Raw genomic sequence first — 19,864 nt, 5'->3', positions numbered from 1 at the left:
GAGTTAATTTCTGCAAACCTTTTGGTCAGTAAAATACGAAAACAAACAGCTGAACGCGTAGTTACATGTAAACAACATGGCGAACTATCTGTACCTGCATGTTACATAGACTGACTTCAATCTTGAAGTTAAACGTCCACGGTAAGGGTTAAATTAGTCTAAAACATGTTTTGAACCCTCTACATAAAACATTCAAGCCTTTATCAGTTCTGGGGAAGTTACTATTTTTGAAGGTATCAGTTTGTTGAAATATATTTTTGTAATTTAAAAAGGTTTTTGACGAGTCCTGGTCCCAGTTGTTCAAAATGATATTGCAGAACAGTACCTTTATCACTTGATTAAGTGAAACTCTAAGTTTTGTTCTAATTCAATACCTGATTTATACATTCCTTAATAGAATAGGCAGATAGGAACAAAAAGAGACTGCCGAGTACGTAAAACACAAATTGTAGCTTCATTTTTTTTCAGGTTAGCTTTACTGACAGTACCTTAAATAATTTTATCATGGTTTTGAAATTGTTGTTAAATTGTGTTTAGCCTAAGCTCGACCATTATTAGGAGTGTATCTGGAGAAAACTATAATGAATGTATCTTAGGTTCCAGAACCAGGCAATTTGAGTGGAAGGGAGTTCAAATCAAGTGAAATTATTTTGCGATTTTTGTGGATAGGCTAGCCTCAAGCCAGTTTACTATCTTTTTGGATATGATAAGGCCATGATCTTTCCTACTTTTCTCTAGAATTGTTAGTCCTAGTCTACTGATCATATTTATTACACTCATATCCTGGTGTAGTCATTTACACATAACCTTGCTCATGGTTTCCCCTGTCTCGTTTCTAACTTGTCAATGTCTTTTTGAGGCACAGGATCCCAGACAGTATCGCTATATTACAATACTGATCTTACCTGTCCCTTATTTTTGTCCACTCACTATCTCTCACTTCCATTTAGTGTGTCTAAGTATAATCCCCTTCGCTTGTTAATAGCAATAGGTAAGGGAATAGCAGTCATTTTATTATTTCATTTGAGCCTCCTGTCATTGTTGAGTAATTACTTATGTTGGTGAATAGTATTCATAGAAAAGTACAGTCATGTAAGTACAATGTACATAATATGTTCACTTTTTTTTTTTTTTTATCAAATTGGACATTTATTTCAGGAATATATTGTGACAGTTAAAATTAGTCATGTCATCCAGACGTGGTCGTCAAAAAGAGGACCATGACTCTGACAAGTTACCAGTGTTGGGGGAAGATGGATATGGGAATGCTGGCGGTTATTACAACAACAACCATGTTCAGTAAGTCTATCTGTTATGGCACACTGTTAAACACATAGGATCTAAAGATATATCTTCTCAAAATCATTGTCAGTTTTAATTGATATAACTACATATGTGTAATGAAAAAAAGTACGAAAAGTTCTTTTACCTTGAATATTACACAAGGTATACACTTTTTGTATGTTGAAAATTAGTAGATAATTATGTTATCATTGGCAGAAAACAATAGTTAACATCTCTTTAATTGCGATTATGAGGGTGAAAACAAAACAATTTAATCTTTTAATTTACTTATTCAACTTGAGGAATTGTAACATCACTGACAGGAAAACTTTAAGCTCTGTTAATGGATACCACATTTTGAATATTTTAGTGGTGAATCATGAAGTACATGTATACCACTATACTAATAGTGAGTCAGTATGTATACTATTATAGTATACTAAGTAGTAGGGTCTTTATAGTCAGATGACCGTTAAACTCCATGGGCCTCTTGCTTTATGATGTATGAGTATAGAATTTGAACATTGGATAAAGTATTGACTCTGCCATGATTAAAGTTCTCATAAATTTTGTTTTTTGGTGGTTTTTTTTAGGAACAGACCAGCAGGCTCTCGTGCTTTCCCCTCTGGAAGTAGGCCGGGGTCTGGAAGTCGACGTACACCTACCCCAACTAAACAAATAGCCCTGCAAGCTGTGAGGAGGAAAGATGACCAGTGAGTGGGAGTATTTATAAATCAATGAAATAATCAAGCAATTTGTCTCACTTGATTTTTATATGCCTGTCAAAATCTGATGGTTGTGTTATGGCATAGCATTGTCCATCCATCACATTCTCTCATAAACTTTTGTTCTTCAAGAGATCTCTTGTTCTCGGTTTTAAGCTCAATTTCTCCGAAGAACTAGTGAGCTTTTGCCATGGCACAGCATCTGTGTCTGTCCATCTGCCATCTGTCAATATTTCAACATTGGTTGCAGGTAGGGACTCTCATATGTTGTTCAGTGAGGTAGCTACCAACCACTACAATGGACCTAGCCTCAAAATGGGGATAAAACCCAACAAGCAAACAAAGAAAGTCTTGAGTGATTGTGGCAAAAATTGTGTGTGGGAAAGGCGCAAAAGCAGTGATTTTGTACGGACTTATTAAATAACTCCTATTTTGTTGTTTCAGTGTGAAAGAACCATTCGATGATGTTGATTTGGCAGAATTAAACTCTACATTGAAACTTGAATCAGAAAGGTAGTGACTTTTGTATATATCTTTAATTTAGTTTTTCTTCTCATGCAAATAAAATGCATATTAGATACATATAATTCTATCCAAGACAACCTGGAAATCCTTAACTATGTGAGATTACTGTTAAATAAAACAAAGAAACATATGAGTAAGTAAAACTAATGTTTCACTCAATAAGTCCTACGTTTGTATTTTTTGTGGTTTATTTCTTAAGGTCTTTTCTGGAGAGAGAGAATTCAAACACAGATATCAGAAAAGGAAATGGTGCCTCTGGTTTTACTGTCAAATTACCAAATGGCTACGGAGCCAGACCGAAGGATGCTGCATCCAAACATTCTGATGATTATGAATCTGAAAAAAACGAGAGAAAAGATAAGACAGAAAAGTTAGTCACATTAATTGATTTTAATGAATTTTCACATTTTCACGCTTTTAACCTAAATTGTAAATTAATGATATAGATCTAACGACCCAGGGGTCTGAGAGGTGGAGCCAAAATGGCTCAAATTGATTAAAATTTCAAAAATCTTCTTCTCAGGATTGAGATATAGAGGAATCATCTACTCTTCTTTGATTGCGAAGTGTCTTTTTCATTTTCCTACAATTGTGAAAATCATGACCCAAAGGGTTCACATTTTTCCCTGAACTCATATTTCCCCCATGGGGAGGGGTAAATTTCACTCTGGTTTGTATAGGAAAATGATTGTATTTATTTCCATTGAAATAATTCAAACTTATCTGGAGTTAATAGTATGGGATGGCTATTTGATTGTTTTCATATGGTGACCCTTGGCTGACCCCTGATGCGTGAGGCCAAAATGGGTCAAATTGAACGAAATTTTGACAATCTTCTTCTTCATACTCAGATAATTATATGTTGATATCAAATACCCAATGTTGAAAAGTTCATTGGAATGTTTATTGAAATAGTGAGTTTCATTACCTCGTGAGCTTAACATTCCCCTCTAGGGAGGAGGTGAAATTTACTGTAGTTTAGATAGGAAAATTATACTTTTGGGTATATCTTCTTATAACCCTGATATAACTTTTTGATTCTATGAAAATATTGGACCTGGCCTACTCCCCAACAAGTTGAGGGGCAGGGCCTTTGAAGGGTTTGATGGCTTAAATGTTAACAATATTTTCAATTCTTATAATAGAAATAAACATTCTTAGAAGGAGGCCTCTTGCATGAGGTCATTAATCAAAATTGGGAAAAGCATGACCCCAAAAAATTCATGATCCCATGAACTTTACTCTAGTTATATTATGAAAATGGTACTTTTACATTGGAACTTCAAACTGGTTGTAATTACATTGGGTATGCTTGAGAAGATGGTTAGATGTGCATCTGACTGTTAAGATAACCCCAAGGTGCTAAGGGGTGTGGCACAAAGGAGTCAGATTTGTTAAAATTTCTACAGTCGTTTATTGACCCTGACATGCTGATCAGCTGTCTTGTCTTAAATCTGTGTACTAATTATTGGATAAGGCAGTCAAAAAATAACCATATGTATGCACTTGTATATATACAGAAGTAATTTAAGGTGACTGTTAAAGCCCCTATGGGCCTCTTGTTACATGAAAAAAAAAATACCAGTGTTATATTTTCTTGCCTTGGAGGATTAGTTTGTAATCTGATTTGTGATGATTGTAGAACCAGACTGGTATCTAAAACACATCAACAAAAGCCAGACAGCAAGTCCAGTAAAGTAAAGGAATCCAGTGACGACGATGATGATGACGACGACGACGACGAAGATGATCCAGAAAGCTGGCAAGAAGGAGGTGAAAAATCAGCTCCTATGCAACTAATGATGGAGGTAAAGTTAAATGTTATTTTACAACAATTTTTGAAACAAGTTACACCACTCTTGTTTGCCCTGATGGAAGAGGTCCTTACTGTGGTAGAAAATTGGAGTACCCTGAGAAACTCTACATATGATGTCAAAGAAAGATCTAAGAAGAATTACGTATCTGAGATATATTGATAACGAATTTCAAATGTAAAAATCAACGTGACTACCTGTCAGCCATTTTGTTTTCCTGATCTGACTTAAATTTGAATGGGAACACGTCAAGTAGAAACCAAGGGGAACCTAATTTTTAGGTTTGAGAAATATCCTTTCAGTACATCTTAAGAAATAGTGATACCTGGTATTAAACTTCAGCTTTTAAAATCCAATATGGCCACCTGTCAACCATTTTGTTTTCCTAATCACTCAAAATTGAACAGGCATTAATAAAGACAAAAGGAAACCTAGCTCCACATCAAGTTTCAGAAATATCCTTATATAAAATACCACCACATGTGGTCAGTTGTTATAAAATGCCACCACATGTGGTCAGTTGTTATAAGATGCTACCACCTGTGGTCAGTTGTTATAAAATGCCACCACATGTGGTCAGTTGTTATAAGATGCTACCACCTGTGGTCAGTTGTTATAAGATGCTACCACATGTGGTCAGTTGTTATAAGATGCTACCACCTGTGGTCAGTTGTTATAAGATGCTACCACATGTGGTCAGTTGTTTTAAGATGCTACCACATGTGGTCAGTTGTTATAAGATGCTACCACCTGTGGTCAGTTGTTATAAGATGCTACCACCTGTGGTCAGTTGTTATAAAATGCCACCACATGTGGTCAGTTGTTATAAGATGCTACCACCTGTGGTCAGTTGTTATAAGATGCTACCACCTGTGGTCAGTTGTTATAAGATGCTACCACATGTGGTCAGTTGTTTTAAGATGCTATCACATGTGGTCAGTTGTTATAAGATGCTACCACCTGTGGTCAGTTGTTATAAGATGCTACCACATGTGGTCAGTTGTTTTAAGATGCTACCACATGTGGTCAGTTGTTATAAGATGCTACCACCTGTGGTCAGTTGTTATAAGATGCTACCACATGTGGTCAGTTGTTATAAGATGCTACCACCTGTGGTCAGTTGTTATAAGATGCAACCACCTGTGGTGAGTTGTTAGTTCTGTTGGAAGACTACAGTCGGACTTTATCCCGGGCTGAATCCCAAAGAAAGAGCTTGCTTTAAATTAGTTTTCCTGCCTGGAGGTCAAATGTCTCAAGGTCACTTTTAATATAAATAGAAAATCAGTTTTTGTACAATATCCCAAGTTGTCAGACATTACCTACTCAGTGCTAACTCAAAGAAAGTGCTTGCTTGAGATTACATTTCAGGCCCAGAGGTCAAATGTCAAGGTCAGTGTTGCCATAAATGGAAAATCAGATTATGCTCAATATTTTGAGAGCTGTTGGGCTGATTACACTCAGACTTTATCTGATGCTTTCTCAAAAGAAGTGCTTGCTTGCCACAGTTTTTCAGGCTTTGATGCTAAATGTCAAGGTCACAGGCACAGTTTCTATAAATAGCAAAAACAGTAAATACACAATATTTACTGTATAGCCAATTGCTATGGTTAAGCTGAGGTTTAGAGACACAAATATTGCAGGACCTTTTCTGTCATGTCAGTACTCAAGTCGCGCTTTGTGAGTGTTGTAACAAATTTAAGGTGTTAAATATGAAAAAAAAATACAATATAATTGTGCAAACACCATTTCATCATCCAATAGTAAGATCAAGTTTCAAACCTATCTATTTATTAATCAGTCATTTGAACTGAGATGACAGGCCTGCATCCCGTTTAAAAAAGAAATGTGTATACATTTAAAACTGTTTATTTTTTATTTAACCATCAAATTATAATTAACATACAGACCATAAAATTTCACCTTTTTTAATATTTACTGTTCACAGTCATTTAGTATATCTATGGGACACATGATGAATTAGGATATAACTGAATTGTATGTTTCAGTTTATTGGCTGTCTGATGCAGGGAGACTACCCCAACGCTGCTAAATTGTGTAAAATGAGTAAGTACAATGAAATTAGAATTTACAACAATTGTGAAACAGACTATATCAGTTCATGAAAATGCACAAGGGTCATAGTGTAGGAGGAAACTGGAGTACCTGGGGACCCAATACTTTTTCACGTCTGATGAAATGGTAATATGCATGATAAATGGTAATATGTACAATAAATGGTAATATGTATGATAAATGTAATATTATGATCAATGTAATATGTATGACAAATGTAATATTATGATCAATGTATTTTTACAGTTTTGATGTATGAGCCAAACAATGCAGAAGCCTTGAAGTTTCAGCCATTGATAAATGAGAAAATTGAACTTGGTAAGTTTTAAAATGCTGATAATCATGTGAAAAGATTAGTGCTACCAAGCTTGTTCAAATGAATGACCTTGACCTACAATCAACATCACATGGGTTAGGCAACAATTTCTGAAACCTGATATTTGGCCTGAAGCATGCTGGGGTGGAGGGCTCCCAAGTTTGCTCAAATTAATGACCTTGGCTGATTGTCAAGGTCACAAGGTGCTAAAGTCTTCTCCTTAGCGAAGAAATCCAGAGTTTGTTTTAATGAATAAACCCTGAAATACTTTCAAAGTCACAGTTGTCAAATAAGTTGTTTAAGACATGTAATATTTTTTATCTAAAAAAAGCAAGAGAGCTTGATTCATGATATGGGTCAGGAATGTACTGGGTTGAAAGGCTACAAAGTTTGTTGAAATTAAAATACACCTAACCTTTTATTGAAGAAATGTGCAGCTTAGGTCATGCAAATGCCAAAAATCAAGTAGTTGTACTTGTAGCAGGTGATAGATACAGGCCCTTTGGGCCTCTGGTTATGTTTTTAAGCAGGATTACAATAGTTGCTATTTGGCCATCTTTTTTCATAAAAATAAAGCATTATGGGGCACTTATTTCAGTGTCATTAGCTTACATGGTCGAAAGGACTGGTGAGATGATGCCATGACACAACGTCCATTGTCCATCCGTTGTCTGTCATCTGTCAACAGTTCCTTTTAATTGCTACTAGTCGTGAATGCCTATAGAGGTTGTGGTATCCCAGGGGTCAGAGGTATGGGGCCCAATAGGGGAAATAGAGATAAATCATTTAAATCATGACTAGTCCTGAACAACTGAATGCATTTCAATGAAATTGGGTCTACAGTGTTATTGGGCAATAGCGATCCAATGTTTATAAACCGAGAGTGTGGATATGTTTTTGTCCATAGATCAAGGTTTGTGTACAAGATACATCTTGTATCTTATGAACTCCACAACAATTGTCATAGTAGTAGTTCATATTCATAGCTCAGTATTATGACATCAGCACCTTGTTAGATTTTGGTGGTCATCTGTCAAGGGTTAAGGTCAAATATCTCACTTGACCACCTCAGAAATAAAAAGCTTGTACACAAGGTATCTCATAAAAAAAACTTATATTCACATAGTATCCGAGATCAAGTTCTATATCTGGTTGGATTTTGGTTGAATTTGATAAAAAATTATTACAGATTACTTATATAATATACATGTATATTTATATTATATAAATGTACACCATATTCTGTATACAGTATATATTCATCACATGTAGAATTTACTGATCATGGGGATATGTTTTAACAAGAAGAAATTGTCTTGTGTTGTAGATGCACAGCCAGATGATGACTCTGGGAGTGGTGAATCAGGGTCGGAGGATGAGAATGATGAAGACGAGGGCAACTCAGAAGATGATTCTGATTCAGATGACTCGGATGATTCGGACGATAGTGACAACAGGTATGTCCCTCTTCTAGAGTTTCATTAATTTTATTTCCTTATTCCATAAATGTAGCTTAAAAGCTCGAAAGTAAAGAACTGTGAGCTTATGCCATGGTGCAGCATACATTGTCCAACAGTGTTTCCCTTCAATTGCTACTTGTCCTGAATGGCTGTTTAGATTTTAGTCAATTTTGGTCTGAAGGACTATTGGTTGAATGATACTTTATATTCCATGGGTATGGCTCCTGTGTGGCCGAAGGAGTTGGGCTAAATAGGCTAAATAGTGATACATCCTAGGAAAAGTCCTTCTTCCGTATAACTTAATGTTTTTCATCAAAGTTGGCCTAGAGCATATTATCATTGCTGATGAAATAGTCCAAATATTGAATAATCAGAGGGTCTGGCTCTCCAGGGGTTTGAGGGGCGGGCCCAAAAGGAAATTAGAGGCCAATCCTTTCAAGTTTTTCTTTTAAGCTTGATGGATTCTGATTAAATTGAGCCTGGAACAACACATGGTTTGGCGGTGGGGAGAGATCTGATTCTAATGGAGTACTGCAGCATTATTATGAAAGAGATTAGATGTTGCATAATTAGGGATATTGAGGAACTATTTTAACTTCCTTGTTCTGTGTGGATAAAGGGAGATTTGATGTAATTTTGTCTGTAATATTATTGGAGGAAGGAGGGAGACTTGTGGTATAAATACGGTAGATAGTCTCACTTCCTGGGGGTGGGGTGGGGGGGGGGTGGGGGGGGAGCGGGAGGGGGGGGGGGGGGGCAGAGTGTAGAGCCCTATACTGGTGTATGGCTCAAGTCTCTACATTGAATATTGTATAACTTAAAAGTTCCCTCCCCATTTGAAGTATCTTCTCTTGTGGGGCAACACCCAATCAAATTGGAAGAATTAAGTTCAGTGATAATATTTTGTTTTTGTTGACAAGTTCCATCTGGGATCAGTCTTGTTAAGTTATAGCCTTATAATTTCATGGTAACGACATTCAATAAATATCATCGTACATCCAGTGAATATGTGTCTTGTACTTCAGGATACCTATTTAACTGGAGAGAGAAACCCTTGGTTCTAAAAGGTTTTAATTTTGATACTAGGTTTCTGTAAGTATATAGTTACTAGTAATCATTACATGTACCATTTCATGGTAGTGAAATTTCTTTTATTTGTTTGTATATAGCTCTCAGACTGAAGATGAAAATGAGGGAGAGAAGATTGACTCTGGTATATCCTCAGGTCTGTCAGGATCCAACTCTGAGATGGAATAGTGATCTGTGATAGAAGCCGTCCTACTGCTCAACAGCATTGAATGAATGTGAATGTGTGGGTTTTTTGTATGTATGTAATATCTAACTCACATTTGATACATTCCATATTTGATGTTTGGTCTTTTTTCTAGATTATATTTTTTTTCCCTGAATTTATGTTATTTATTATTGATGCATGAAATATTCTCTCTTTTGCTCTAAAGATGTTGAACTTTGTCAGAGATGTGTTAACAATATTTGAATATAAAGAGAATTTTCACAAAATGCTTATAATGGCATTTGTTGAAGAGGAAAAGTGAGTGTTGAAATGCCATTACTTATTATTATGTTCAATGTCTAATATCATAAATGTTTTGAGAGTTGAGTGCATGACTATATTTTTATAAGCCAAAGGTATATGTGATTTGATTCTGTTAATGAAGAATTGTGAATGACATTAACAAATAGAAACATCACCTACTGGAGTAAGAGGGGGTTAGGGTGTGTGTGTGTGTGTGGCTGTGGGGTGGGGGGGGGGGGGGGGGGGGGCATGACATCCCTCCAATAGTGAATGGTTCAGTCACCACTTGTATAGCCTAGCAAAAAATATCTGAATGAATTCAACTGTGTTAATAGGATACATTTTCAAATGACATAGATAAGATATATATATGTATTTATGTGTAAAATGAACCCTCTTCAATCCAAAGCCATGTTTGTATATTCAGATTCTTAATGAATTGTCAGAAAAAATACAAAACATGCCTTAAGTTCACCATGAATTGTAATTTGTTGGCGAGACTGGCTAGTTGGTCAGATAGCAAGACTTTCAATATAGCCCAATCAACAAAGCTGTAAACTGTGTTTATAATGTCCCACAAACAATGCGAGTCAGGGACACTGTTTTTAGTCAATTCCGTACAATTATTATCATTATTATTTATCACAAGATAAACAGTATTTAGTATCCATATCCACTGTACCTGAAATGACCCCGTGTCAATCACTGGTGGTCACTGAAGATTTCCCCCAAAAAAAAAAAAAAATCTGCGTGGCTATAGGTACATGTTTATATGTTGCTGACACTGGGTTTTATTATAATACTTTAAATATTGGAACTGATAACATTGATTACCTCATGAAATCTTTGATTTTAAATTTAAAGACAAGCTGGGATTATAAGCTTGTGTAGAGTTTATTGCAAAACCACCACTATTCAACCTACTGTACGTGGGGCAGTTGCCTGGTACTGACCGTAGGCCAGTGGTTTTTCTCTGGGTACTCTGGCTTTCCTCCACCTCTAAAACTCTGGTACGTCCTTAATGACCCTGGCTGTTGATAGGATGCTAAACAAACTAAAACAAAACCACAGTTATGTTTATGTATTTTTATTTCCTGAAAATTATCTTGTCACCTCAACATGCAATGGACCATGGCAACCAAGTATTTGTAAAATATTAATACATTTTTTTGTAATTATTAAAATCGAAATGTGTTCACAATCATTCTTATTTATGTCTTATCTAAAGTAAAATAAAGAACCAAATATATGATAATACTTTAGACTCCCTTTGAGTTATAAGCAGACGTCACAGCAGTTAGATAGCAGTCTAGTTTCTAGAGAAGCAGATGGTGTTTTAACATAATTTCAGAACTAGAATGTTATTTTCTCCAAAAAAAGAACTCAATTTATTTAAATTTTTATACAGATTAATTCAAGTGATGTAGAAAAACAATTGATATTAGATTTATTAATGACAACATGGTTAAAGTGTATATGTTCTGGGCTTTATTGTTTATAGAAGCTTTGCAAACAAAATGGAATCTTTCAAACACTTATGTTCTAATCCTGGTACTGTCAAAAAACATGTTTACTGGAAGCTACCAGCTTGTATTGGAATTTAAATTGTATGATATAAATATATATATATAATTCAATAAGTAAGATATGTACAATGTTCTGTGTGGTCAGATCATCTAATTTAGTCAAGATGAACTAAGATCAGTGACTGTATAGTTGTTGTTTGTATATATAATTAAAAGTGAATAATGTCCTTGTGATGGATATACATAGTAATAATCAAATCACAAGCGCTTTCACATGCTTTGAAAGCAAGCTCTTCAGGTTTACACCTGAAGAGCTTGCTCTCAAAGTACATGTGAAAGCGCTTGTGATTTTCTGGTTTGTGTTTTTTATTATAATTACTATATATATAAATATATCCACACTGTTTGAATTACTTCTTTGTCCCATATATATATACATACATGGTCATTAACATAAAAAATCTTATTTAATTAAGTCACCCAGTATGTCACCATGGAAACCGAGTGGAGCCATGAAAATGAGATATTGTCTGATTTTGTAAAATGGTTTGTGGGTGTATTACATGGCACTATGAGAATAACTGTCTGTTGTTAATCAAAACTGCCATTACATATCCTTCTCTCTGATTGGTCAAAATTTAAATATTGTCCGATTCCAATCAATATACCAATGTATATCGCGCATCATGAGACATTGATCACTGATGTTTAACTTCTGTTTCACATTTCATCAAACATGGATGCCTCTTCCTGGACTGTGATTGGTTGAAATTTAAGTATTGATTGATTTTGATGAAATGGTACATGTATGTTTATGTTATAGTGTGGCACTGCTGAAAATAACAAAATGGCCACCATTTCCTGGTCTCTGATTGGTCAAAATGTTAATATTTCCCCATTTTGTTCAAATTCATTATGTATTATGTATTGTGACACAACCAACATTATTGTGATAAAAACTAGTATTATTCATGACTGAAAGGATAGTAACAGTTTGCGATTGTTTTTACTGCATTCATCATCATGTTCATTTATGAATTCAGAAAATAAAAGTCAATGCATTGATCAATATGGCTCCTTGTTTTATAGTACACATTCTAATGTATTGTCCCGTGATATGTAACAAAATAAATTCAAACAACACACATATTTTAGCATAAACATTTTTACTTTATCTTTATGATGCATCATTTTCGCCAATTCTTCAGACTGATTTGAATTGAAACAATGGTATTATGACCTCAATGTTAGTACACAGACAAATATTTTTAAAAATGTCCACATAAAATAGATTTAATCGATTGAAGAAAAGAAAAAATGATGTGGATTTATTGGTGGAGTATCCCCTGATTCAATATCTAAACACATACATTTCTAGAACTGACGTTTACCGGCAAATCTGATAAAGCAAAAAAAAAAAAAAACATATTAAATTACTGTTATTATCGGACTAACTTACCTGAGGTTGCAGCTGCTGCCCAAGTGATAATACTATCGACATTTGGGAGAAACAAAAAATATAAATAAACATCACAAACTCTTTTTATTGAAATGGAGCCTATTTGTATAATATTTTAATGATATGTCGACAGTTGTGTTGTAACAATTGTGTTTGTTTGTTTGATGTTTTGCCCAAATGAAACTGGATTCGGCGGAATCAATTTGCTCCTCGCCGGTGTCATCTAGAGCCTGTGACGACATTTGTTATAACTTAAGGACGCCAATGTTTTGTTAGCATGTCCACCTTAGACAGGTATAGAAACATGTGTGAGACTCATCGGGGAAGGAAAGACAAAAACCTGCAAAACCATATGATTTTATATTCCATAACTGTCTTATCTATCGAAAAGCACACTGCTACTAGGTAAAATAAAAGATGAATTAATAAATATCGATTTTAAATGTGTATCTAGTGATATATATATATATATATATACAATATTTTTCAAAATAAAACTGCCCTGCAGTCCTTATAGGATTCGTGAGTGTGCTAGGCGAAACAGTTTGTCAACTCAGACCAGCAGTCAGGGAGGACAAACCTGTACATGAAGATATAAAGTTACGCGATCGAATTGTTTCCTTGTCTTGTGAATATGAGTTATATAATTAATATAAAGTAACATTACTGGCATTGTAAAAGGTAAGGTCATCTCATATATACACAGTCAGATGACGCCAACGCTTAGAAGTAGACGTTTGCTCGTCAATCGAGTTGAAACTTCTTTATTAATGGCGTCTTGCCTCACTGCCACGGTGTTACGATGTCTTGTCTGTCATGTTCTATCGTTTTGTTTAAGAAATAATTAACGATGATTCGTGTATTGTTGCAGGATATACAACGAGGACGAGGATATTTTGCAATTAAATTAATAACGAAGGCCGCAGACCTGAGTTATTAATCAAAATTGCAAAATATCCGAGTCCGAGCGTGTATTATTGACACGAGAGCGTATTAGTGGCAAATAATACACGGTTTTAAACCAATCAAAACTGGCGTTGCGTAGCAAACGTGGTAGAATTATGTATATCAGCCACCATGTAGTCAGAATTTGAATACAGTTTTAATGAATGGTCCTAATGCCGTCTATGATAGCAACTTCTTCAGACCACTGTCCATTATAAAAAAAAAGGACGATTCTTTAATTGGAATGTATCTGAACATCTATATCATATATCACGACGATGATGATTTCTCATGTTGCTGTAGAAGACACTCCGAACATATGACAAGGAAAATATACTCACTTTGTACTTTCTGCTTTTTGGGTTTATCACTCATCAGCTAAAAAAATGGAGGAAACTGGGAACAGGATATTCCCACAGACTCAACGATACTTCCTGATGATGTAAATTGATAAATTTCGAAAAAGCAACAGCAACAACAATCTTTTTTCGAAGAAAAAAAAATCTGACACAGTGATCGAGGCGGTATTGCTACAGATGGAAGGCGATAGATACTACCAATCGTGCATACTAACATGACATTGCTGAAAAAAATAACATTCGAAATGTCAGACTTACATATCTGGTTCCATAGTTTTGCTTGCTGATGCCCGATTTATTATTTCCATCAAACGTACTTATGTTCTCGTATTCACATATATTTCATAGATGATTCTCTTCAGAGGGGGACGATTTTTGCTACCTAGATATAGACTATGACAGCAATGGTCTAACAGTTGACTAAATTGAGATATAGCGAAAATTATTAAAAAAAAAACAAAAAACAAAAAAACAAAAAAAAAAACTAGAAAAATCTTTGGTGATTTTGGACTCAACTTGGACTAAGAAAAATAAGAAAAAATGGTAGAGAAGCTTTTAAACTTGCCAGGAATCGTTTAGCGAGAGATTTGGTTATACACCTATTAGAGAGACTAAGTCACTGCAATGAATACAAATGATGGTGGATATATATGATTCTTTCTTTACCTTATCTGAACTCAGCATCATGGAGATAGTTTGTTGGATAGACAATTCCAGTCTCGTAATGGGAAACCAATCCGTCATCCTTCTCCGGCCATGTGGTTTTGGACAAAGGTCTCACTTTCAAGTTGAGGAGAGGCTTATAATAATGATAAAACTATAGTCGGAAGATGGTCAGAGTGGGAATACCATATTCATAAATTTGTTTGGAAGTTATTTTTGCAATCTATTTTTGCTCTTCAATCCTTTTTCACACAACCGTGTTCTGATGAGATGGATAGTCCCACTGAGACGGCCCTGCTTCGTGTCGCCAGTGATAGAAGAGGGCTGATTAATAAGTGGTGAGCCTCGTATTAAAGGAAGTACTCAAGGGTGCTCTTTCTAAGTACTACTATTTTCTTACTATATAGGGCCGTGTACCCAAGGACTGGTCTCTTTTGGTTGGTTTATATCGACGAGGTAGCACTCTAAAGTAAACAAGACAAGCGGCTTTTGCAAAATGAACAAAATCGGTTAGGGTTAGGGCGAAAGAGTCTGTCATTGTCATTGCTGCCATTTACGATTGTGACTTTAAATTGATTGAGCATCCGCCTTATTCATCTGATCTCGCTCCATCATCAGAATTTCATCTATTTCCAAAACTGGAAACAGCCATTTCAGGCACCATAATCCTAACCCTAACATGCAGTGGGTGACTTTCTGAACAGCCAAGAAAAGGAGTTCTATAAAAGTGGCATTGAGGCCCTTAAACACCGCTGACAAAAGAGTATAGATACTAAAGGGGATTATGTTGAAAAATAATACAATATGTCTGGCAAAATTCAAATCCTTCAATACGAGGCTCACAACTTATCAATCAGCCCTCGTAGGTGATTTCGCTGCCGCCCTGGATAACACGTGTAGAGCTGTCTTATCATGCTGGCATTTGACGTCATTGACCATGGCATACTTTTCAAACGTCTGAAGTACCCTTATTGTGTGACTTGTACTGTACTACGTACGTTGGATCAATTCCTACTTGATAACGACGACTTCGGACGACAAAACCTTAGACTTCGGAGTTCCCCAGGGTCTGTATTGGGACCAAGAAAACACTGTCTTTATTCTAAACCAATCTAGTAAATTTGTCGTCGCTGTTACCATCAGTACAAATATTTTTGCCAATGACACGCAAATCTACATGGTTATCAGACCACAAGACAATTGGACACAAGAACAGTAAGTCTAGAAGCCTGTCTAAATGACATCAGTACTTGGATGAACTCCATATGCGAAGCTATGCGTTAGTGTTAGCATACTAAAGGTCTCCAGCTAAAGGTTAGTACCCTATTGCGGCAGCCCAAGCTGAACCTTGGTGTACACTCAATCAATATGTAGAGTTCTTGCTATTACCAAATTGGGAACATTATGTGTATCCGGCGGTTCATCACCACAGAAGCATGCAAGACATTAGTTTTTTACTTCTCGATTAGACTATGGTAATGCTTTGCTCTTTGGTGTATCTGATGCACCGATTAGCCACCTACAGAGGGCCCAGAACACTGCAGAACGCATGGTTTCCCGTACTCGAAAGAGGGAGCACATCACACCAGTGCTTTATTTATTGCATTGGTTACCTGTGCGTTTCAGGTCACAGTACCAGATTTTGATGTACATATACAAGGTAATAAATGGAACAGCTCACGAGTCTTTACAGGAACTTGGAACTCTCTACCAGTCGTCACAATTACTACGATTGGAGACAGAATCCTTGTTATGCGTTCCAAACTCGCGTACTGAGACTTGTGGTAACCGGTGCTCTGGAAAAGTAGTGACCACTTTATGGATCAACTTACCATCTGGTACCAGGAAGTCGAAAATCCTGGTCAAATTCAAGAAGGAGGTTAAATTAAAACTCACTTGTTTATGTGTGCTTTTTGGAGTCTCTTGCAGACGCAATTTTCTCATTTTCATCTGTCTGTTCTAGGCGTTATAAGTTATATATGTACTGTACACTGTGTAACAATTGAAATGTATTATTATATAATGTTATGTGAAGCACATTAGAGTAATTGTTATAAATTAGATACTGCGCTATAGAAATGTTGTGTATTATCATCATAATTATTATAGTGTAGCAAGATAATTGTGGAATCATGCCTTAGAACTATTTATTGTTTTCGTGGCTCAAGACACCATGGTGTATCAAACTCTACTGCTGTTAATCTGTGAAAAAATGTTCCATGATTCGATGTAAGAACACTGAACCAATATATCATTGATATATTATGATTACAATGATTCCTCCCTGATAATGACTTAATTGTATCACAGATATTAAAATCATACCCTATGCAGCATGACCATAAGCTCCAGAATACCAAATAGTTGGTGCTTTCACAGTTTCATGATGTGACTTCTCCCCATATCAAATGGTGGGCTATTCAAATCGCCCTACGTCCGTGGTCCACCCGTGGTCCACTATTTCTCGAAGAGCACCAGAGGAGTATTTCTAAAACTTCACGGGAAGGTTCCCATTTGTCCATAATTGTTGTCATTCAATTTTGAGTCCGATCGGAAAAATAAAACCGCCGACTGTGTACCAGTTGAAATTTTTTGTCACTATTTCTCGAAAAGTACTTCAGGGATATTTTCTGAAACTTCATATGTATGTTTTCCCTTGGTCCTTATTTGTGCCCATTAAATTCTGAGTCTGATCGAGAGCAGAACAGAAAAGAATGGACGAAAGACAGCCATATTAGATTTTGACTGTTGAAGTTTGTTATTGCTATTCCCCAGAAAGATCTTCATGAATCTTTTGTTCGCGGTTTCATATGAAGGTTTTCCCTTGTTATCAACTCATTAAGGGATAAACATCAAAGAATTAATTAAGACCATTCAATGGTGGACGCCCAGATCCCTCAATGATTTCTTGTTCTACCATTTTGTCTTTCGTGGAGGATTGTCCTGCTAGACACAGTAGACAAGGTCATTCTTATTATAACATATTGGCTGGTTTAAACTGGTAGGAAAATGTTTAAATTATAATCCAAATAGGTTTCTACGGCATTAGGACCGTTTTGTGCAGTCATACATCAGGCATCCCCCACCTCCTGTATCGGAGATGTTTCAAGTTTTATTCAAAACATTAGGCTATTGGCCCAGCAGTGAACGTAACCGCCTGTGTTGTATCAGGTCAGCTCTTCAGATTTTGAGGAGTTTTGGAGAATGCTGTAAAAGTCTTCTCGGGTACCTGAAAGGAAGGAACCTAAAACAACAATAGTATGCCCGGACAAAACCGGTCATTTGGTGCCTTGATTACAATGCGGACCCCCCTCTTCTGGCTGAAAATTTGGTAATTTACAGAACTACTTGAGCTTTCCTCACAACCTGTGGCTCATCGTATTTAGTTATTAATTCACACAAAACTATGCTGACACAGACTTTCCGTTCTATGGTATGGCCCAATAAGTCAGTGCTAATAATCCTAATCCACCAAGGTCAAGATATGCATCTACTAGGGATGTGTCCATTTTTTTACGGAAGGTACATACCTTGGGAGAACTTTCATCTAAAGATCTTACTTTGAAACCTGTAGCATTAAAGACTTGCATCGGCCTCCAGAGTTTAGGCAATATATCTTTTTGATACACCTTTTTATATTGCTCACAGTCCAGAACTTGCCTTCCATATAGTTGGAGCAGAGTAGGAAAGAACCTGTAGTATTTTCCAGTTTTTCAGACGAACGTTTGTGTTATGGAGACGTTACAGGATAGCTTCGAACGTACTTTGGGGCGGAAGAGTCCATTTCTGCTTGTCTCCTTAAGGACATTTTGAATCTACAAGCATCTTGGCTAGATGTCTCAAAGAAGTTTTGTGACGGTCTGGTACTAGTGATGAATTCAAATATCATTGATATCGAGGGGCATCCTTCCCTGCATTGTTTATGGCAGTTGTACAGTAGAGTGATATTATTGAAATTGCTGATTCCCAGTGATTGGTCTTCAGCTACGACAAGTTAACTGTACAGTCAATACTCACTTTAACCAAGTATAATAGAGTGGGGGTACGTAATTTCACACACTTTCGGTATGTATTTAAATACATTTCCATCAAATCAATTTCAAATCAAGAAAGAATACCTCACATTGTTAGATGTACAAATGCTTCGTAACATACAAGTGTGCAACCTGATATGCGCACACGTATCACTGCGCATGGGAGCTGTTGTTAACTTGTGTTTATTGCTGGGTTTGAAGACGATCGGGAACGTAATTTCGCACAACCATCTAACTTATTTAATTTTGTTGGTAAAAATAGTTTCCAGTCATCTTGTAGACAAACAACATCCTAAACTAAGATTAAGCCCAATGCCATGATTAAAAAAATCTTTAAAAACAAAATAATGTGAAATTAGAAAGTGTTAATTTACCGCCATTTTAGCTTTAAATAATGACCGCTCCCTACGGAGGTAATGTAAACAAGGCGGTGAAAATGACGGGGTGTCTACAGGTCAGCGCTGCTATAAGTTATACTTAAGTGGATTTGTATTCAGTTTTGTTTATAATCTGATCAAATAATATTTTCCCTAAATATTTGCAAATTCACATGCCAATCAACAACTGGGATTATTTTAAATAAAATATTTAATCATCCGGTATCAATTTTATCGGAAGAGAGTCGTATCAATTAAAATTTGTTTTCAAAACGAACTTTATCTGAAAAGATGAACTTAAAATGGCAAATGTTCCACTAAAGGTTGGCATTAGTCAACATATAAACAAAAAAGCACAGTCCTCGACCACTTAGAGGAAAAACGCAAAAAATCGTCAGGTGTGCGAATTTACGTACTGTGCGAAATTACGTACCCTTGCTCTATATTGTTACAATGTATTGTGTAAAATACATTTCCTGACATTGCTGTTTAGTTTTGGCATACACATGTTGGTATTAGACTTTTCCATCAACTCACAGAGTTAAGAGTGAGATGTGAAAGTGAACTATATTTTGTGGTCATTTTGATTTTTGTTAGTTGCGATTTACAGGTAAATACGACCATATGCTATGTCATGCAATGGTAATCAGCCATGCATATCGTGTGTATGGTAATCAGCCATGCGTATCGTATGTAAGACAGGGGCTCATTCCCCGAACACCAACTCTGGTAAAGACAAAGGAAGGTGTTTATGTAGGAAGTTCTTT

The 19,864-nt window shown here is 36.0% G+C and overlaps 1 protein-coding gene across 1 annotated transcript; it reads left to right on the top strand.

Annotated features, from left to right (window-relative positions):
* The first annotated feature begins 54 nt into the window (after window positions 1-54).
* Window positions 55-9,947, top strand: LOC117322169 (dentin sialophosphoprotein-like). The gene is made up of 10 exons (XM_033876942.1): window positions 55-141; window positions 1,159-1,299; window positions 1,878-1,997; window positions 2,454-2,522; window positions 2,734-2,904; window positions 4,177-4,342; window positions 6,355-6,412; window positions 6,668-6,739; window positions 8,065-8,194; window positions 9,367-9,947. Exons 2-10 carry the CDS (start codon window positions 1,187-1,189, stop codon window positions 9,452-9,454), a joined length of 987 nt encoding a protein of 328 aa, XP_033732833.1. The 5' UTR covers window positions 55-141; window positions 1,159-1,186; the 3' UTR covers window positions 9,455-9,947.
* Window positions 9,948-19,864: the final 9,917 nt, after the last annotated feature.

Source organism: Pecten maximus, chromosome 2 (genome assembly GCF_902652985.1).
Source record: "Pecten maximus chromosome 2, xPecMax1.1, whole genome shotgun sequence".
NCBI classification, from domain to species: Eukaryota; Metazoa; Mollusca; class Bivalvia; order Pectinida; family Pectinidae; genus Pecten; species Pecten maximus.
Note: the sequence above shows the minus strand (reverse complement) of the source record. Positions and strands in the feature narration are given on the sequence as shown.

Bases quoted from the DNA above. Each gene is read 5' to 3' on its own strand.
- LOC117322169 (XM_033876942.1), top strand. From the start codon at position 1,187: ATGTCATCCAGACGTGGTCGTCAAAAAGAGGACCATGACTCTGACAAG. The intron at 1,300-1,877 runs GTAAGTCTATCT...GGTTTTTTTTAG, and splicing joins TACAACAACAACCATGTTCA to GAACAGACCAGCAGGCTCTC. The intron at 8,195-9,366 runs GTATGTCCCTCT...GTTTGTATATAG, and splicing joins TCGGACGATAGTGACAACAG to CTCTCAGACTGAAGATGAAA.